Source organism: Pelodiscus sinensis, chromosome 1, assembly GCF_049634645.1.
Source record: "Pelodiscus sinensis isolate JC-2024 chromosome 1, ASM4963464v1, whole genome shotgun sequence".
NCBI lineage: Eukaryota > Metazoa > Chordata > Testudines > Trionychidae > Pelodiscus > Pelodiscus sinensis.
The window spans coordinates 164,620,496-164,642,960 of NC_134711.1; the positions used below are offsets into that span (position 1 = coordinate 164,620,496).

Consider the following 22,465-nt stretch of genomic DNA (forward strand, 5'->3'; position numbering starts at 1 on the left):
GAAAAGGACGCAACCAATTTCAAAATTACAGGAGAATCCTAGGTGCAGCTATGGAAACACTCCATAGGTGCAACTATGGAAACACACTGTAAAACGTCACCTGAGTTACACCTGAGCTACCACAGGAGTTCTTTCAGATATATGTCCCTATTGGTCTAGTGCGAAGTGGAACATCCACAGGGACAGTGTTTGAAGAAGAACCAAATAGTACACCAACAGCAGAAGGTACAACACCAAGCTCCAGTCTGTGAGGGTGCTTAGCAACAATCCATTTTATTAGATTAATAAAGAGTAATAAGAGGAACTACACAGCTTCTATTCTATTATTCTAGTCTATGTGAAATTGGTTGTACAAGGTCAAAATGGAGGGCAACACTAACGTTGAATCTAAAATTGTGTCTTTGATAACCACGTGCATTCCAGCAACAGGAACAATATTTAAATCATACCCGACTCTGCATCCTCAAACATTAAAAACTCGCTTTGTTCACTACTGAAAATTGCATCTATCTATAGAAGAGCTGGTAAATGTTATATTTTTTTACCATTTCCTGGTGTTTAATATTGTCACAAACAGCTAATTCTCTGTTGCATGTAATTCAAAAAAATCTGTGATGACTGAGAATTTTGAATTCATAAACACAAGTTGTCTCATTTTTAGATGGATCAGAATATAATCTGTTCTGTCCTGTTGACATATTAGCAAAAGAAGTTTTTACTGTCTTAAAATAAATAGAATGGCATCTTAAAAACATATCTGTCATTTCTAAAAAGCCATAACATAACCCTTTAGTGATTTATAATGCTGGCCTTTGCTGGCCAGAAGCCTGGTCTCTTACCTTTTATCAGGTAGAAAGAGAAATTGCATATTAAGGTAAATTGCCTCTCATGCTACTTCTTTCCCCTTCAACTGGTAGTTTTCTATTACAGACTTGAAAAAATTCAGACTGGAAAGAAACCCAAGCATCCTTGATTGAAGGGATTTGATTCACTTTTTCTGAATTCATGCTATCTAAATCACAGCAGGATGACTTGTAATCAAAGTTTTTCAAAAAGAACATAAATTTGGGGAAAGGGAAAAGGCCATTCAGCCCATTGCAAGTCATCTTGGTTAACACAGTTCCTCGAGAATAGTATCTCGCTTCTTCTTTAATGACCTCAGTACCTTCAATTCCAAACTTGGCTCAATAGGCTATTGAAAAATTGTATTTCTTTTTGAGTGAAAAGCACTTCCTTGTGTCGGTTCTGAATTTCATTTTTTTCACTCTCTTCCATTTATACTTTTCCTTTCAGTCTTTTATTCTCAGCCAGCGAGTCAAGTGTTATTGAATAAGGATTTTCCACCCTGTATTCCTGAAAGTAGATGAGTTTGTAATTTTTGGAAGATGAAAAAAATACCGTGGCCAAGATTAGATATAACCATTTAGATTATTGTACATTTCAAACCAGATTCCCCACCCCCACCCCATGCTTCTGTGTCTTTCATCTACACTGTGTTAAGGGATAAGTTTTAAGATTCCAGTACCAATGAATCACTGGGATTAAACATATTGCCCTTTTCCCCTTTAACATTATTGCATCTGTTTTCCCCGTTCCCCTCTACTGATAGACATGGTGAAGCATAACTGTAGCCTTGACAGATTTTTTGTCCTTCTGTTTTAAACAAGTGAACCTGTTTCAATAGTCTCTTTGCTTTTTCTGTTTCCTATTTAAGGAGATACATTTTTAATACAGTTTGTTAGACGCACAGGCAGCTTTTGTATTAATCTGTTTGATGTTTCATTTTCTGGAGGATGCCAAATTATAATCAGTATGAATGTGTATCTGGTGATCATTTAAAAATCAGGTAAGTCAGCAAATACAGTTAGGTATAGATACATAGCCAGATTTTGAACTTAAGACAGCCGTAATATATTACTTCAATGTTATATCAATGTGAACATTAATAGGTCAGATTAGACCCATTACCAAGGTCATACTTTGCAGATTTGGTATTATTTTATTGTTATTGGTGATCCTGTAAGCTTCAGATTTTCCCAAGGTCATCTTTATTCCTTGGAAAATCTTAGTACAATTAGTATCAATTCAGTGGTTCATGAAGTTCATGCTGGAAGTTATTAGCTGTGTTTCAAGTGTCAGAGATAGCAAGGGCAGATTTAGTAATCTTTTCAACTTCAAAAGCACAGCTGATTATTTTTCTGGTTACTGAGATAGACATGTACATTCCTTATTAAAAGTGTTGCTAATAAATTTGAAACATATCAAGTATTTTTCTCTACCTGTTCCTTTCCTCATTTTAGAACCTGTTTTGGATATTAACACTTCACATTATAATGTAAACATATAGTTAACTTGCCACGTTTTTCACTATAGTGATTCTACATTATTGTAGTGATACTACATTTGTCTTTTTTATATAGTAGAGAAAACATGTCAAAATTCTGAACTGTGGAGTACTTTTAGGGGAAAAATCATCTGAGATTTTACAGAGCACTATTAAAGTCCACAAAAAAATCCTAAAAAAATCTAGAAACATATGCCATTGGATTTAAACTAAGCACAGCAACAAAGCATCTAGCTCAACAGATGCTACTGGCATATCTTCCCTAACTGTTAAATAGAAGCTTGCTGTATTTCCTTTAGAAATCTGGCATCCTCGATACTGTATTTATATATGGGAATAAATAACCCCCCCAAAATGCAAACCAAAACCACAAGAAGATCAGAATAAGAGTCAGATACTTGTGGATTGAGCCCTCCCAAGTGTAATTAATAGGGCAGATTCTGATTCTGCTTTTATTCACACTGAATGAGTAGAGAAAATGCCAGATACTAAAGGGGGTTTTAATCTAGTAGAAAAAAATCTTAATAACCAATGTTTGGAAATTAAAGCTAGACAAATTCAAACTACAAGTAAGGAGCACATTTTTAAACAGTGAGGATTATTAGCAATTGCAACAAATTACCAACAGAAGTTTTCAAATCACATTTGTGGCAGGTCAATATAGTTTATTCAAAGAAAAGTTATTGGGCTCAACACAGGAGTAACTGGGTGAAATTCTATGGTGCACTTTTACAAATGATGTCAGATTAGATAACCTAATGGTCCTCTTGTGGCCTTAATAGACTCACAAATTAAAATGTATGAATATCACATTAAACCATGGGTCATCCCATGGAAATCAGTTGGGCCACAATTCTACATAAGGGACTGCTCAGCATGAGAAATGGTCTCACAAAGTGCTCTTTGACCAGAGGTGGGGCAGTTAGTTATCTTCAAGTCTGCAGTGGAGCATCAAGTTAAAAAAATAAGACACTGCAGCTAACACTGAAAACTCAAGTAAATTTCTGTTACTCTGACCTTTCTTTTTGAAGGTACAGAATTCAAAGTATGGAAGATCCTATCTATGATGTAAGTAAAACATTTATCGTTTTTTCTGGCAATAAAAAGCAGGGGAAAATCTGTTAACACTCATTTAGATTATGTCTCTACTGCAATAAAAACATACACAGCTGGCCTGAGTCCACTGATATGGTTTTGCAGGGCTATCAAATTGCCTGGGCATTTATAGTTCAGCTTGATAACTGAGGAACCTGAGCCTCTTGAGCCTGTATCAACTGACATGGGCAACCTGCAAGGATTTTATTGTAGGGTAGGCACACCCTTTCACAGGAGAAAGAAGAAGAAAAAACAGGTAAAAAGGGAAATGTTCTGTCTTGTTTCTTATATGTTCCATTTATTCTTTACTATTGGAAATCTCTAGATGTGAATAAAATGTAGGAAACCATGTCAGCCCTCGAGATATTAGATAAAAATGGTCATTAGGATGATACCTTTTCTCTTTTAGTGTCTTTGGGTATGTCTACACTACCATCCTAGTTCGAACTAGGGTAGTAATGTAGGCAACCGGAGTTGCAAATGAAGCCCGGAATTTGAATTTCCCGGGCTTCATTTGCATAAAGCTGGGCGCCGCCATTTTTAAATGTGTGAAATGAGTGTGAAATGAGGAGTAACGGTAGTTCGGACTAGGAAGCCTAGTCCGAACTACCTAGTCCGTGCCGCGTGTAGCCGCGCGGCACGGAGTCCGCACTAGTGGACATTTAAAAATGGCGGCGCCCGGCTTTATGCAAATGAAGCCCAGGAAATTCAAATCCCGGGCTTCATTTGCAACTCCGGTTGCCTACATTCCCACCCTAGTTCGAACTAGGGTGGTAGTGTAGACATACCCTTTGATAGCTGGCTTTATATAGAGATTGATAACAGCAATATTAAAGGTTATAAGACACTGAAGGCATCAAGCTCTTTCCATATACATCTTAGAGGGCCTGTGTAGGTGTAAACATATGCCACACTTTTTTTGCCTGTTATACATGGAATTTGAGTGGAAGGAAGATAACTTTTTACCCTTTAACAACCTGTGAGATGAATTCTGTTTGGATGGTTTTCAGAGAATCCCTTTCTCAAAAAAATTGTGGATGTCTTTCAATACATAGGACTCTCAAAGAAAAAATTCTCCTAAGTGTAGGACTATAGCATCTTAGTGCTTTTGTGGAGTCACAGAAAACACGCAGCATGCTGAGAAAAAGTCAGAGCTGGTAATAATCCTATTCCTTTGCTCAAGACAAAAACTATTTTTGAACCTCTGTATAAATAACTGGTGCCTATTGAAGTTGCTGTGTAGTCGGATTAGATTTTTTGTAACTTAGTCCTAAAATCCTCAACACTACATAAAAATACTTTTTCTGGACTGAGCCTCCATGCTAGTATTAGGTTTAGAACTAGGAAAGAAGTTCTGTAGTTTGATCTTGGAGTCAAGATTGTTGTTTAAATTGGGATTTTTTTTGTTCTCTGTTTCTTTCTGTTTCCACGATATTCTTAGACCTCCAGCTTTAAGACTTCATGTGAGAAGTCTGAAAGTAGCCTTGGAAACTCAGTGAAACAGAACAAAGGAGATTAGGAAAGAAAAGAGAGCATCAAATAATAATAATCAAGTCATTATAGAGTGGTAATCAATTCTCATAGGGCTCGTCTACATTGGCCCCTTTTCCGGAAGGGGCATGGTAATTTTTGAAATCGCAATAGGGAAATGCGCGGGGGATTTAAATATCCCCCGCGGCATTTAAATAAAAATGTCCGCCGCTTTTTTCCGGCTTTTAGAAAAGCCGGAAAAGAGCGTCTACACTGGCCCCGATCCTCCGGAAAAAGCGCCCTTTTCCAGAGGATCTTATTCCTACTTCAAAGTAGGAATAAGATCCTCCGGAAAAGGGCTTTTTTTCCGGAGGATCGGGGCCAGTGTAGACGCTCTTTTCCGGCTTTTCTAAAAGCCGGAAAAAAGCGGCGGACATTTTTATTTAAATGCCGCGGGGGATATTTAAATACCCCGCGGATTTCCCTATTACGATCTCTGAAATTAACATGCCCCTTCCAGAAAAGGGGCCAGTGTAGACGTATAGTGTGTAGATGTTAAATCACTTGACAGGATGTCTGGAAAACAAATATATTAGAAAGTAGTCCATATTCAGATTTAGGCTGAATGTTTAGGTCTATAGGAAAATCCTGAGGTTGGTAAACTGTTGGAAGCTGATTTAAACTGGGGAAGGGAAAGAGGAATGAGAGTTGCAATTTCCTTATCTGGTTTGAGTGAAAACACACACATTTGTTTTAAAGCTACAGCTATACAGTTATGAAGTAGTCTATAAAACAACTAGCTGTTTAAAACACTGTTGGACAAAACTGCTTTTAAGATTACACTGATTGCTGTGTTTATTACAAGTGGTGAATGTGAGTAAAAGCACAGTAGCTATCTTTGAGACATAGCTCTTTCCTTAGTCACTGTTTAACAGCACCAGCCTCCTTTGCCCCTGCATCCTCTATGACTTCTCTGTTGCCTTGTGGTTTATTTCTCTGTCACTATCTCAAAGCACTGAGATACGTTAATGAGATCACGTGGAAGAAAAATGAAGGCACAAGCAAAGAATTGGTAATTTTGAATATTCTTTTGATATCAAAGGAGCTGGGAAATGGAAGCACTGTCCACGTAATTCTTACAGTTTAACTTGCTTTAATAAAACAGATGCTCTAGTCAATTTTTTATTCCTGTACAGACACCAGGATAAAAAGGAAAGTGAGATAAAAAAATGAGAGTAATATGATTTCCCAGATCAGACTGTTGAAATTCTGTGAGATTAAATAAAAATATTCACATTTATAAACTAACCATAATGATCAAACCTTCATTACCTTCCATTCATTTACTGTGCCCAAATTTTATGTTTAGTTCCATGAATGTCATTTATACCTCTTTATAGAGTCTTTAAAAAGAAGTGAAATAGGCAAAGGATGTGCAGTGAATTTTTTAAAAATTGACTTTTTAAACATCCTGAATATAACACAAACTCTTGAAGTTCCCAGTACAGATGACTGGAAGCAGCATTGTATCCCCTATTATGTGCAGTGACTTTTGCAGATGTTTTGAGGCACTGCTATATAAAGCTTTGCACATTTTGTAACAATCGTTTCACGAGTGAGTCAGTCAAGATAGAATCACCCACGTATGAGCAGTAAAGTTTAATACAGTGTATATTAAATAATGAATTATTCTCTTTTGCGGTCTGGCTGTTCACACATTATTATATTCATGTCTGTATCTTTTTGTTTTGTATTTAATTCTTTAACTATTTAAGTCATGGCTACCAAGGCTTACAAGATCTGTGGCTTTTCTCCTACCAGGCAGGAAAGGGATACAACTAAAGAAAAAATGATATAGGGGAAAAGGCAGCTTCCATTTTGGAGAGCTGTGAGTGTGGCACAAAACCAGGTATGCAACCTCAGGGGACTACTTGGCCATACATTTGGGGGCAAGCTTAAGGTCCCTTTGTGCTACTCTGGCAGACAAATGGACATAAAACCTGGTAAAAAGGAACAGGATCCACAAATTTGGATGAGGTTCAGTCAATAATTTGGACTTCTGCCTGCTTATCTGAACTCATCCTAATGGTCACTCCAATGTCAGATTAAACATATTCTAATATACAGGGGGATGGAAGTTTAAAAGTGAAACATTTCTAAACTAGCCTCCGTTCCACAACGCAGAACATCCAAATGATCAAAATTAGCATATAAGAAGCCAGGGAGTGAGATCCTGTGCGAAGAAGTAACACCATCTGATGTAAAAAGATACAGTTTTGACATCAGCAGTTTAGTGTAGCTCAGTTATTTTAACAACCTACAACAACAAGAAAAAGCAGCTATTTCAGAACAGACACCAGCCTGAAAGACCTAGATATATGTCTTTCATCCACATCTCTAGCTCTCAAAAATGTATGAATTCTTCTGGTAGCCTCCAAACACCTTCCTAAATAAATGCACAGTCCTAATGAAATGCCACAGGGTAAAATCACCCTTTTGTAGGAAACTTTCTCCTTTTCTAATATCTAGCTTTTAATTTAGGAAAGATAAGCTATTATAGCCTTAACATGCTGATTTGGTGCCCTGCTGCTGCTTTTGACATCTCCCTTTCTTGTAGATGATATGTATTTCTGTAATGTTTCTCCCTTTCTCTTAACAGTTAAAAGTTACACATTTTCACACTGTATGAGGATTAATAAAGTAAAAAAAATGTATTATGGGATTGCTGGTCAGTTTAATTTCATGCAGAAATCACAGTAGTAAAATATTAGTGTACTACTACTGAAACAACTATGCATATTGTTGCCAGGATGCCTAATCTTTTTAACATTGGTTCTAGATATGTTCAGGAAAAAAACCCTACCATTCCAAATAATACTGAGCTCTTACATAGAGTTTTTTATCCACAGGTTTCCAGGAGCTGTACAAAGGCAGAGTCATTATCCCCATTTTACAGAGGTGGAAACTAAATTAAATGAAGTTGAAAGTGACTTGTCCAAGGTCACCCAGCCAGGCAATGGCAGAGCCAGGAATAAAAAGCATGCCTCCTGATGCCCAATCCAGTGCTTTAGCTGCTAGGTCATACACTTAAAAACAGTTTTAATGTATTTATCAAGAAAATGCTTCTGCAGAGACATTTGCAGCACATATGTAGTCCTAGCTTTCCCAAAAGGTTTACACTGCATTATATAAATACATTTAAATACTTCCAAGACTTATTTCTCTCTCTTTAATTCACTTGTGCCTTCAATGGATGATGGAAGAGCCTCCTCCAACTTTTTCTTCAAGACCAACTCAGAGCGTAAACTAACCTTTTTTTGGTTTTGTTTTAGACTACATGAAAATTCTTCCTTAAGAGTGAGGATATGTTAGTTTAAGAAGCAAGGCACACAATCCTCCAAAGCCAATCACCCTTTGCAACACTCCCAATATATGGTAGGCCTTTAAATAAGAGACTGAATCTAGATTCTCCCCCAATACAGGGCAGAACACTACAAGAAAAATCTTCTTAAAATATAGATCTATGGAAAAGAAAATTCAGGTGATATACAGAAGCTCAGATAAGATAAAGACATTTGTTAAATTAAAAGCACCTTAAAGGTTAAAACTAACAAGCCTGAAAAAGATCTGGATTGTATTGCAAGCAGGATTAAGTCTACAGAAATTCCAAATCCAAGATACTTATATCTTGTATTCCACATTACACCAGTAAGCAAAAATAATAATTACTAGTACTTAAAATATTAATATTATAAATATTTCTAATAACCAGTTTAAAATAATGTTTATTTAAAATATTGTATTTGCATTTATATAAGAGTTAAATTTGCTAATCTTAGAAAATGAAGTGCAAACTGAAATAAATAATTAAGTCACCCTATCGAAGTTTACACTTGTTGCTGGAGTGGTAAGAATGTTTTATTACACCTTTTTAGACCTTGTTAACTATTGTCATGTAGATTTAGTACCATATCAAAACAAATATTTAGGCAAAATATTTAAATTCTCTCTGAGCATTTTCTATCCTCTTTAAAATTCCCTGTAATTTCCTATTTATAATGGGTTTTTCAGGCCATAACAAAGAAGAATACTGTACCTCTGGTGCTGATGGCTGTTGCCGATGTGGTTGTGCTGGTTGTTAAGGTTACAGTGGTTGTGACTGTTGCAGTGGTAAGTGAGGGGATGACAGTGGTGGGAAGCAAAGTGTTGGAAACATCTGGTGAGTGGAAAAAAATATAAAATAAAATCATATCATGCAAACAAAGGAAACGCATAATAATGGTTCAATTTGTAAATACAAGTATGTAGAAAATGTATAAATTAAAACATGCTTAACAGATTATTACAGGTACAAGTAGGGTACCTTGAAATTCTTGACATATCACTCTCTAATTTCATATTCAAACATCTAGGGAAAAGAATTTAAAATACTGTTAAAATGATGACATTTCCACAGATCTAGAGAGTGAATATTTAAGTGACAAGAATCCATTTCTTCGCTGAGCCATTTTAAAGGTCTCATATGGTAAAAACCAAATATAGATGAAACATGCTGTGTCAGAGTGGGAGATGAAAAACAAACCACTATCATGCTAAATAACACACACATGTTAACGAGAAATGGCTGTATGTTAAAACACCTACTTTCAGACAGACTTAATGGAAGGAAAAAGGGGAAATTTCTACTAACTATAAAAGCTGCTCTTTTTCGGTTTGCTTGTCTTCTTCCCACACATTTGTTTAAGACAGAGTTGTCTGCTGAGATCCAGAGCATAGTATATTTCAAACTCCTTACCTTTGCTAGCAGGCAAAATAATTTTACAATCATCCTAAACATGGGATACTTAACATAAAGCAACATTTGATAACCCCTAAGAAATTTCATTTGACATCCAACATGTAGAAACATCTATGATAATTGTATTAGTAAAGTTGTGAGTAGACATGGAAAGAGGTGCAAGTCTTCAACAGCAGTAGCCTAGAAAATCCTTCCCATCTCTTGGTCACACTCTCAGCTGAGCAAATGCAGATCTGCTAAGCTAATGGCACTCATTTTGGTAAGATTGTAATCAGAATTCCTTATAGTAAAACATGATTTGAATATATAGAAAACAATAAACACACATACAGAAACAATACTTAGATGTGCACTGCCAAGGCAATAAAGATCAATGTTCCTTTGCTTAGGAAGGGACTGTAAATAAGAAAAGATGAAAGGAAATAGAGGAAAACACTTCAATAAGGAAGATAAAAGCATTGGACACAGATTTCTCAGATAGATTCTGAACTCCTTCTGGCGAGTACCATCCTTACTATATATGTAGCTCTATTGGCTTCTGTATGGCTAACTTCAGAAGCAAGGTGCTACCCACATGCCTCAGGGGATCACAATTTGGCCCATAATTTCAGTTCTTCCTAGCTACAGAAAGGTATCATTTGCTAAGGACCCAATTATGTATCTCACAGAACACCATCAGGTCCCAGTGAATTCAGTAGTAGTCAAGGATGATCAGCACTTCACAGGAGGAAGACAGTTCAGGAATGGGGTCCTTGAGTTCAGCATTTCCCCACATGTTTACATTATTTTCAGGCTGGATGACAGATTATTTTGTGGTTTAAAAAGTTTCCCTAATATTTCTTCCGTTATTTTACTTTTGATAAATAATATCATTCTTCTTTCTACAGTCTATACTTGCAGAATATTCTATTTTGGAAAACATCAGATAGCTACATGAGATCACTTTTCCACCTTTCATACGCTAATGTTTACACCTGTTCTTCAGTGGGAAATATTTCCAGGCCAGAAAAATTAAGAAAACAAGCTTTTTAAATAATGAATATGGCACATTAATCACTAGAACAAACTGTAATATTGCCTGGAGGGTGACTGCCATTATAATTAAATAGAACTGACTTTAATGAGCATTATAAAGTAATTAACATGTTAAAAAGATATGTTATATGCACCAAAGTACACAATTATGTCCCATAATGTGAAATTCCTTCTTAGATAGATATCTGGTAATAGTTACACTACACTACCCTTACAAAGTGAGGGAGACTTGTTAATGGGCACTAACAGATGATAGTAATATTGGTTGGGCAAGAATAATAATTTCTGATCTTAGAGAAGAATGAAACTAACTATCCAGAAATCAGCATCCAGCTCAAGGCATGACACCAAATGCCTGAGGGAAAATTTGCCCACCGCTTCAAGGATTAAACTAATTTACATATAATCTCTGCTATGTTCAAATCAAAGCAAATGTATACATAATATAAGTAACATTAGGAAAAACTTCCTGTCAGGATGGTTAAGCACTGCAATAAATTGCCTAGGAAGGTTGTAGAATCTCCATCACTGGAGATATTTAAGAGCAGATTAGACAAACATCTCTCAGGGATGATCTAGATGGTGCTTGACCCTACTGTTACTTTCTTAATAGAATAAATATAAATGTATAGTAAACTCCCTGTGGTTAGGCAGCTTTGTTCATAACATGAAATAACTAGAAGGAGGCAACTGCCATGCTGATATAAGCAGGAGTCAGTTTGATTGCAGAGAAGATCCATTGTTTAACTCTGCACTCTGAGTTATGTCTGAGTCTTCTCAGGATTCTGGAAACATCTAGCTCACACTGGTTATGTTCAGAGATTTTGCTTCAGTCAAGTCACTCTTTTAGTAACATCACATATCACTTGGCACACTCAATAGTATTAGTAACTACATACCTATTGTTACAGCATCCACAAACCACACACACTAAAATTCTGTGGACTGCATCTCATCCTTATATAACACTTTGGCCAACCTAACTAGAGCTGTAGATGATAGTTTTCAAGCACCTGAGTTAATCAGAAGCTACGGTCCCGTATTCACAAGATTTAGCAACTTGGGCTCCTAATTCCCATTGATTTTCTGTGAGATTGAATCACAGAAATGTAGGGCTGGAAGTGAGATGCAACTTCAAGAAATTATGTAATCCGACCCTGTACTGGTGGAGGACAAAGTAAAACTAGGTCCCTGACAGGTGTTTTTCCAGCCAGTTCTCAAAAACCTCCAGTGATGGGGATTCCACAACTTCCCTTAGAAGTCCATGCCAGAACTTAACTGCCCTTATAGTTTATATTAATCTGTAGCAAAGTGGATTTATGTTAAGTCAATCACTTTTTATTCTAAATTCAGTAGACATGGAGAACAATTGATCACAGTCCTCTTTATAAAACCCTTACCATATTTGAATGCTTATCAGATCCCCCTGCACAGTCTCTTTCTCTCAAAATTAACATGACCAGTTTTTTAAACTTTTACTCATAAGTCAGGTAGACTCCTAAAATGTCTCTGCATTTGTTAACATAGTGGTTGTCTCTTCAAAAGTGATTTTGAACAATAGCAAGAAAAACTTTTTTGATTGCCTTACAAGGAGGAGAAAACCATTTGCAACACACTCCACTCCTTCATTGTTTGATGACATAGAGTGAGATATGGGTGATAAATCGTGGGCCTTAAAACCTAGAATGTTTCCCGCAAATCAACCAGATGGCAACATTCTCTAATATAAAGCAAAGTACAACAAAAGTTGCTGTTTAGGACACAGAAATCACTACTGGTATATTTTTAAAGCTGTGTTGTTGTTGTTCAACTGGTGATACATCAAATTAGTTTTAATCTCAAGCCTCTAAACATTCAAGACCATTATGATCAGAAAGGCCTGAAGATTTCCTGGAACTTTTGTTTTTTACTGCCTATGCCCTGTTGCCTCATGCATATTAAAGTATTCTTCCTAATATTCCTTGTAAAGCATGAAATATTATTTTCATTTTATAGATGTGGAACTGAGGCAGAGCGTGAGTGATTTGTCCAGAGTTTTACAAAGTCAGGGCAAAAATAATAGTTGAATCCAGAATTTTTAAGTCCCAACAAAGAGCATTAAAATTAAGCCTTCTGGTTTGTACGATTGGACATTAAATATAAATTTTAATTAAAAAATCCAGTAATTCTCTGTGTTACAACCGGCTGTTTTCTTCCCTACACACACTTTGAAAAACATTCCATCTGTTCATTTATTGAATTTATGACACATATGCATTTGGTTCATTTATACTTGCTTGACTAATGTGGATGGATATAGTCATGTATTGTTCTTGTTTTTTTATTTTTGAAAAAAATATTCTTTTATAACAATGAACACTTTCATCTTTAATAATATAATGACTTTACCTACTTCAATTACCTTTTTCACAGATACAGTGCAACAAGCAAGAGTAATGAAAGCATCTTTTAATTCAAAAACACAGTTTTAACCACAACTACATGATTAAAGTATTCATACACCACAAAATGGGGCCATATTCTGGTAAAATGGTTTATTTTTTCTGAGACTTCTTTTCAGTTCCTAAAAACTATTATAGATGATGCCAGACACTGAATCACTAAAATAAAAATACAGATACCCATATAAAATGGATTAGTTGCATATATCTAAGATGTCTTTAAATTTACTGAAAAGGCAAGTAATCAAGTAAGATTATTCATAGTCAGCATTAATTTTAACTCTAGCTACTGAGGCAGATGATTACTTGTTGACAGGTAATTAGGATAATGTTAATTGAAATGATGCACTAACCTTAATATCTCCTTTAATTTCCTAGCTATCTTTTAATGTCCCAAAATAAACATAGTGAGCCAAATTTTCAAATGAAGGGAACTTTTTTTCTCTCTCTCTGGTGGTGCAGAGGGCCACAACCCAAAGCGCAAATGCTTAGCAGAGAATTCCCCTCTAATGGGGAAATCCCTATTGGTGCATTTCTCCACATGAAGAAAAGAGCATCAGGCATCTTCATTCAATCATCACTCCTCCACTGGCTTAAAGGTTATCCTCTTAAGACCCAACGCCATTTGCAGAATGCAGAGATAATTAGGAGTAGTTCTAACCACCATCAGAGCTAGCATGGACTGGAGGATCAGGAAGCCTGAACCATTTCCCTGATAATCTCTCCTCCTTCCTGCAACAAGTCCAGCAGGGTTCCATAAAGCAGCAGTCCTTCTTCTTTTACGTTAATGGAGCTACATCCATTTACATCCACTGAGCGTCTAACCCTAGGCATTCTGAAATAAGAGACGGTGATGCTGCAAATTAACAGAGTGCAGTTTCAAAAAAAATGGCTGCACTACTGTAGCAAATTATTATATAAAGTCTGACAGAAAAATTAAAAGGCAAAGTGATAAAGATGGATGGACCCTGTGGTATTTGGACTGAGAATGAAAGAGACCCTAAGAGTTAACTGAACTGAGTGATGACTTACCTGGAAAACAATCTCTCTACTCTGCAAAATTTAATCAGAGACTGTAATGTGCATTACTGAATTATTTAGCGAGATTTTAAATCCAAAAGGAGTTGTATTTACTGTTGTTCGCAGAAACTGGGACTGAACAAAGAGATTGTGGCTTGAATGTCATGCGACAATAGCGCCTTAGCAATGAAATGGAAAGATCACAAAGCTTCGTGGACATGAGATCACTATTTATGCTTTTACTCAAAGACTTATTTGGTGTTGCGTAGGTCTGGGTCTGGCCCAGGGCAGGGGGCTGCACAGGATGTCTGATGGCTTCTCCCCTGGTCTGGCCCAGAGGCAACCGGGCCACTCAAGCCACCTGCTGTGCTCCCTGAGGCTGGCTCAGGGTGGCAGGGGCTGCACAGGTGTAGCCAGACAGGAACCCCCCCTTGTAACATCCATTTTTGCTTGCCTGGAGCCTACAGGGCACACAGAGCAGAAGGCCCAGGTTGCTGTGACCGTGAATGGCTGTAAACAGAGATACGCCAATTGCTGACCAAGAGGCTGCCAAGGAGTGTCCTTGACTTAACCCATATTGATACGAACACACAGCCGTCCACGGGGGGAGGAATCTCTCGCCCAGTAAAAAAAATGTCTAGTACTCACAATTTAGTTCCCTCTCTTGAAAGTGTAAATTAACTTGAAACTTGCTTGTAAGAACTGGCGCCACAAAACGGACCAGTACAATTCGGCATCTTAGATAAGAAAGAAGATACAGGCCCCCAGGGGTATATAGATGGGTCCAACAGCACATTTTCTCTGAGTGTCAATCTACCATCTATCTGCTGGTCGGGTTAGGTGTTTGATCTCCCGAGGTTCCAGAGGGGACGCCCACCTCGTATTCATCTTTCCTAGGAATTGAGAGACCGGCCCTGGCCTGACACACTGGAGTCGAGAGGCACAGAAAGGGGTAAAAATTGTACCTGGATGTGGTCCTTTGCTTAAGTATATATATATACATAGACTTAGAGCTCTTTAAAGATTAAGCTGTCACTTGGTACCATTATTTCTATCTTTACCTTTTTCCTGTAACCATTTTTAAGATCTATATATATATATATATGCTAGCATTTAAGAAATAGAGCAATAGCCATTGTAACCATATGCTTTTATAAGTCTTTTAATAAACCTGTAACTGTTTAAGCTTTAACCTGACCCCTTCAGTTGCTGTAACAGAACCAAACACAATTTAAAAGAACTTCAGCCGGTCATAAAGGGACAGACATAGGCAGAGCTTGGGCGTTTGGATCTATGTCACTCCCAGGTGACAAGATCCGTTGGGGCACCTTTTCAGCCTTTCCTAGGCTGCCCGCTGCGAAGGAACCCCTGTGTTCTAGCAGCTAAAATCTAAGGTATAATAAGCTCTTCCTATATAACGGGGCATCTGTTGGCCTGCTGGCCACCCTCTGCGATGGGACCCCGGTCCTAGCAGTAAAGACACGGACGTTAAACCTTTTCTCGGAAACACACACACACACACCCTGCCCTGACCGCCGGCTGACAACAGGCCACCTGCCAGCTTCTCCCTGGGAGTGGCTTGGAGAGGCGGAGTCCATGCAGCATGGTTGCCAGGGGCAGCGGGGGCTGTGTGGCGGCTGGCAGCTGCTTCCCAGAGGAGGCCAGAGTGGCAGAGACCACACTGCTTGCCAGTGGAACTACATAGGTCTGGGGCATTGATGTTCCCCTGTGGTCATTTATGAGCAGGGCTCAACAAATCGCTATATCTACGAGCCCGTGGCGAGTAGCTGTCAGCCGGTCACCCCAGTCACCGGTGCTGTGCGCATGCACAGTGCTGGTATGGCACATGCGTGGTGCGGGGCTAGCGAGTAGATCTCGCCGTGGTTCACTGAGCCGTTTATGAGTATAACTATCCTGCTATCACAGCCCTCCCTTTTCATTTGATATGAAACAACCATATTCCATTCACATTCCATTGTCCTGGCACAACCAAACCCTGGCCATCCTTTAAGTTATGATAAGAGGAAGGTCCTAGCTCTTTAAGAGTTCTTGAACGAAAGCACTCACAGATGGCTGGACAGACATGCACATTTCTAAAATATATAATAAGACTAGTTAATTCAGATTTATGAAACTCTGAAATGGCAATTTATATTTGTTTTTTGTTTTTTTTGCTAGCAAACTGACTGTAGTTTTTAAAAATCAAAATCAAAAGCATCTCAATAAAAGTATGATGTGGCTCTGATTCTTAATTAAAACAATAAAAGTCTAGACCAATTTCCAATTAGTTCACATAGAGCTTGGCTAAAATAACTAGTCAGTTTGGAAGCAAAATAAAATAGATTCACATAGTCTCAAGATTTAAGAAGTGTAATGCATCTCTAAACTATACTAAAAATAGGAGGATATTAAAATGCTCATTAAGGTTTTATTCAATGCTGTTTGGTAGGATGGGAAGAAACAGAAAAAAGTCAAGGGATTGAAACACAAAGATCTTGGGTTCTACTGCTTCCTCATAAAATATGAATTAAATGAATTGTATTTTTCTTCCCTCCTGTTAAAAGATTTTTTTACGGGGCTTTTTTCTAATCTTGAAAGCAGCAGATTTAGTAACAGATGGAAGACAAAGCACTACACAACTTTAAAAAGCCTGTTTCTCTCTTCTATTTTAGTTAAGCTAAAAATTGGTGTCAACAACAAGTATAGACACACACAGAGGGCCAAGATTCATGTATGGGAGTTGGTACACAACACTCGGAATGTGGCTGAACTTTTTAAAATAATATTTCTTGTTTACACTCTTATAGCATCCAAAAGCCCCACTGTACAGACACAAAGGAAGACACAATTCCTATCCAAAAGAGTTAATCTAATCTGAAACTAAAGCAAGAGTTTGTAACCATGACAGAGGAGGGAGGAAGGGTAAGAAAAATAAGTCCACATGCTTATACAGATAATTATTACACAAGTATTTGCGTAGTCCAACACCTTCTGGAAATTTTTTTTTTTAAAAAAAAAAAGCTGATTCTGATTACCTTACAACTTTGCCATTATTGAAGGGCTGGTTTCTTTTAAACAACCAAGCAAAAGAGGGTATTATAAAAAGGGAAGCCAGAAAAGGGTTTCAATTTTCTCACCCCATCTGCTCAAACTGTACATAACGTCATTAAAAGAGTTAATGGGGGAAGTATGGCTGAAGAAAGCTATATTTCCATTACAACACATAGCTGGTAGCTCTCTCTCTCTCTCTCATATTATTCATATATATAATGTTTGGGCATCTGTCTGTGAGTGCTTGTTCAAGAAATCCTCCTAAATGGTAGGAGCTAGGAACACCGAATTTGGTATACAGCTTCCTCTTTCCCTAAGGTAAAGCAAGATCAGGGTTTGGTTGGGCCCAGAAAGAAACTGTTTTCCATAACATGGAAAGGGCAGGGAGCTGGAGCTGGGTTGTTCAGAGGGACACTATACTCACAGTGGCCACTGGGGGCACCTAGACCACAGGGGAGAGCTATCCAACAGAGTGTCCACTGGGGACAGCTGCACCACAAAGGAAATGGCCAGCAGGGCTGGGGGCTCTTCCATCTTGCTTGCCAGCTCACCCTTCTGGTTAGGGTTGCCAGGTGTCCGGTATTCACCCGGACAGTCTGGTATTTTCGGCTCCCGTCCAATGAAAAAAATTCAGAGAATACCAGACACATCAAATGTCCAGTATTTTCTGAATTTTTCCCCGGCCAGGAGGTGAAAATGCCAGGCACCTGACAACCCTACAAACACTCAGTACCCGCCTCCTCCCCCCCACCCCCTGCCCTGGCTCCCAACACCCCCAGCCCCCCCGACCCCAGCCCCCATGCTTACCTGGTTCCCCAAGGCTGCCGGCCTAAAGACCTAGGGGAAGCAATGCTTTCCCCTGGGTCTTAGTGCTCAACCACTCCCCTGTTCCTATCCCTGCACTAACTAAAGAGGACATGCTTTTAATGCTGTTTCATTTTAAAGGCCCCCGATGGCCGAGGGAAGATTGGGGTGGAGGGGAGGAAAGGTCTGTGCCAGATGGGACTGCCAGTGCTGAGCCCCTCCTCAGCTCCGAATCCTTACTCTCGCACTCTCCCCAGCACATTTCTGCCCTGCCCCACCACATTGCCCTGACTTCTGCACTGCGCCTCCCCCTGGAAGGACCTAGGCAATGCCAGGTAAGTCCTTTAATGTCTCTATAAAAAAATGAAACATAAAAAGGGTGGTCTGGCTGAAGATGAATTCAGAACAGAACACAGGTAAAATGGATGAAGCAGCCAGAAGATTTAGCTGAAATTCAAAGAGAGCACCCACCACACGTGAGCAGATGGGCTACCTTGGAATTTTATTATAACCTGGGCTCATTGTGGCAGATCACGTAGTGACAGGTAGTCAAGAAGACATTTTCCATGTATATCTGGCAAAAAAAAAAATTCAGCCTTTTCTTTCTGGTGCTACAAATGTTACTACTATGCCTTTCTTATCTTGCACTCTACACAAAGCTATATGGTGCTGCACACAGAGAGCATTTGAAAATTGAATGAAGTGCAGAATATGGCAACCTGCTTGCTGATCAGGGTGTTTCACAGGGAGTGTATAATATCAGCGTTTCAATATCAGCACTAGCTGTGGGTAAGTTTTTAGGTAGAATTCCAAGATGGTGGTTTTGACCTCTGAAGCCCTGAATGCGTACCTGAGGGGCTACCTCTTTCTATCTGCCATTGTGTCACAGTTGACATTAACAAAGGAATGGCAGCAGGAGCTTCCTAGATGCAAGCAAGAGAGCTGTTGGCAGAAAGGGCCCCTTGATTCTGGAACATGCTTCTCTCTTTTGGATAGAGAACTCACATGCATTAACATTATAAGTATGCTGCAAAGTCTGACATTTTTTGCAAGGGGCACAGAGTCCGTATAAGGGCACCCAGAAATTAGAGGATGATTTAGGTGGGATCTTATTATATGATTGGGTATGGGTCTTCAGGTTTTTTTCCTGGGATAGATAATTAATTGGGAGATTTATTACTGTTGAAACTGATGAAGTAAAATGATGTATGGAAATGTTTTAATTTTTAAAATTGTGTTTTAAATTTTGGTAGATGCCAGAAACACATGATTAAGAATTTGACATTTTCTTATAATTATCCCTAAGCATGCAAAGTATTGAGTACTATTATGCATTTCAAGGAAATGGGTCCAATTCTGTATTTAAAATGTTTTAATAATCTAGATTGAAGAGTTGTGTTTAAGTGTGACATTATCGGTGATAAATATCAGCATTAAATGCAAATGCCAACAGAAAGACAAAATTTGTATTCAACAGATGGATTAACTTCTGATTATTTGTTTTCTTATGCCAATAAAATATTAGAATATTTAATTTAGATGACTACAAATATGTGCTCTGAGTTTGAGGTTTTATCAAAGTCATCAAATATTTTCAGCTTAGGTTTTTAAACACAGTTTTCTACTGTTAATATGTTGCATCTCTAAATCAGTTCACTGTCACAAATAAAACTGAAGTGTCCTTATCTTCATTTTCTAATCAATCTACTTACCGTATTTTCCGGCGTATAGGGCGACTGGGCGTATAAGACGACCCCCTATCTTTTTAATTAAAAGATAGGGTTTCATCTTATATCCCAGCGCCCCTCCGCCTCCTTTGCTCCCGGTGTCCCTGGTCTGCTGGAGATGGTCCCCAGCAGACCAGAGGCACCGGGAGCAAAGCCGCCAGGAGCGCCTGGGCTGCCCCCCCCCCCCAGCCCCTCCGCGGCTTTGAAAGCCTCGGGGGAAGCCGGCGGGGGGGCATCCCAGGCGCGCATGGGCTGCCCCCCCGCTGGAGCCCCTCCGCGGCTTTGAAAGCCTCGGGGGAAGCCGGCGGGGGGGCATCCCAGGCGCGCATGGGCTGCCCGCCCGCCGGAGCCCCTCCGCGGCTTTGAAAGCCTCGGGGGAAGCCGGCGGCGGGGCATCCCAGGCGCGCATGGGCTGCCCCCCCGCTGGAGCCCCTCCGCGCGGAGGGGCTCCGGAGGGGGGGCAGCCCATGCGCGCCTGGGATGCCCCGCCGCCGGCTTCCCCCGAGGCTTTCAAAGCCGCGGAGGGGCTCCGGCGGGCGGGCAGCCCATGCGCGCCTGGGATGCCCCGCCGCCGGCTTCCCCCGAGGTTTTCAAAGCCGCGGAGGGGCTCCGGCGGCGGGGCATCCGGCGTACAAGACGACCCCCGATTTTTGGGGGATGTTTTTTAACTTCAGAGGTCGTCTTGTACGCCGGAATATACGGTATTGTAAATACCCTACTCTTTGTCACTGAAGTGTATTAAACCATATCACATTTTATATAAATGTATCAGGAGGAAATTAAGTAAAACTTACACAATAAGTCATTGACTGCAGTCTTTTTATATTTATTTATGAACCAATGCCTCAGTTTTAAGTATTACATGATTCTTAATATGGGCACTATATGGTAATTTCAAACATGTTCCATTGATTCATATGCTGAGGTAGCTTTATTCATAAACTTTACTTCATAAATTATTATTTTAATTATATAAAGATTACAATTGTAATTGGAACTCAAGCACATATTAAGGGACATCCCTGCTGTGAAAAACTGACAATTTAAGTAGACTAGACAAAAGTTGGAAGAAAGGAAATAGTATAATTCCCATTTTACAGATGGGAGACTGAAGCAAATGATTAAGTGACATGCCTACCATCTCACAAGAACTTGTAGTTCAGCTGGAGATGGAGTCCACCAGTCTAGTGCCTTAACCACAAAAAAGAATTCTCTTTTGAACATAATAGAAATCCATACTTTTATCTTCAAAAAATGCAAATGTGTTTATACTTAAAAGAGAACTAGTACCATAAAAATGATTAAACTAATTGTTTGTGTATAATCACCAGGACTTGTCCTCAAGCCTGGCATACTTACTATACTTCTTAGAATATAATTCTGTGCTATTTGTTGTCATCTGATCCTATAACATTTGTGAATTTCATTTTTTTTAAATACACAGGACAAGTTACACTGTCTTTTACATGTCCCTGAATGACTTCTAAAGTTAAAATGTCAAAGAGAGTCTGTGGTGGCGGCAGATTTCTGAAAACGTGTTTAAAAAAAAACCCCTGACATGGTACAAATCAGACACCAAATCAGCCTTGAACCAACTGGCACACTTTTTCAGAACAACTGCACATGGCTCTTTCTGTGAAGAAAATTCTGAAAAGCTCAATCAGTTTCACAGCTGGAAGATGAAAGAGTCAAGGAAAGGAAGAGATGGGAGTGGTTCTTTTATATTATTTTCTCTCTTATTGAGAAACAAGTTAAAACTAACACGGAGTGCTGATATTTCTTCTCCTTGATGTTGTTTTCATTCTCTCTAAGAAATTCAGGACAACATACAGGAGTAGTTGACACAATTTGAGATTTACTACAATAATTGTTGAGTTAATAAAAAGGATTATAAAGACTTTTTAAAGTAAAACTAGAGGTAGCTGAGCCTAATCCAAAATGCTTCAGCAGAGAGTGATGCACAGTATGTTTTGCTGAAATTTTGGCAATTTTGAAATCTGAAGTATACTGTGTTTGGTTAATAGGTGACACTGTAGTAGATAAATACACTTAACTGACACAAAAATACCATTGTGTAATCCAACCTGCCACCACATAAACAATTTATATATTTTTAGTACTCAAATTTTCAAGGTATAAGTTTTTTCTTGTTCTAAACAATTTCATCTGTACAAACTAAAATGAATTCAATATTACAGCTTAAATGAAAACCCCATGTTCTTTTTGCCATGCAAGTCATGTACAACGTGCTGTTTGTATATTGAAAGCTCAAACATGGTACACGTGTTGGAACTGAAAACGAAAGACACAACTTTCTTAAATTGAAATAGCACACAAGTAGGCAGATAGTCTTTAGCTATTTTTAGCCCATAAAGCATTTCAATACCATGATTTGTCCACCAAATACAATAACACATGCTTGAAGAGAAATTTGGACCTAACTGCTAATTTATTTCATATAAAATAACATATCAGGAAATCCTCTACAAAGAAGTTGCAGTTCCTGCTGGTCAGAAATGAAAGCAGTGCAGGCAAGCAGATCAACTCTTGCAGGGGCTCTCCAGAATGCTAGAATGAAAGCTACAGAAAACCTAACTAGAAACAATGAAAGAGAAGGCATCAAAGGGGTCAGGAAGGCCAACAGTAATCCATAGGAGTGACAGATTGTGATTTGTGAGCT

The 22,465-nt window shown here is 38.7% G+C and overlaps 1 protein-coding gene across 6 annotated transcripts in view; it reads right to left on the minus strand.

Moving 5' to 3' along the window:
* CADM2 (cell adhesion molecule 2) overlaps positions 1–22,465 on the minus strand; it is a 1,012,793-nt gene that overhangs the window by 52,466 nt on the left and 937,862 nt on the right. For 4 of the 6 annotated variants that reach the window (XM_075909639.1, XM_075909633.1, XM_075909667.1 and 1 more), the window contains one exon: positions 9,006–9,125. The exons of 1 other annotated variant lie outside the window; for it this stretch is intronic. In XM_075909639.1, the coding sequence (XP_075765754.1) occupies positions 9,006–9,125 (120 nt within the window). Of the gene's footprint in view, positions 1–122; positions 1,354–9,005; positions 9,126–22,465 lie in introns of those variants that run through there. One more of the 6 variants, XM_075909657.1, reaches the window with a different exon arrangement.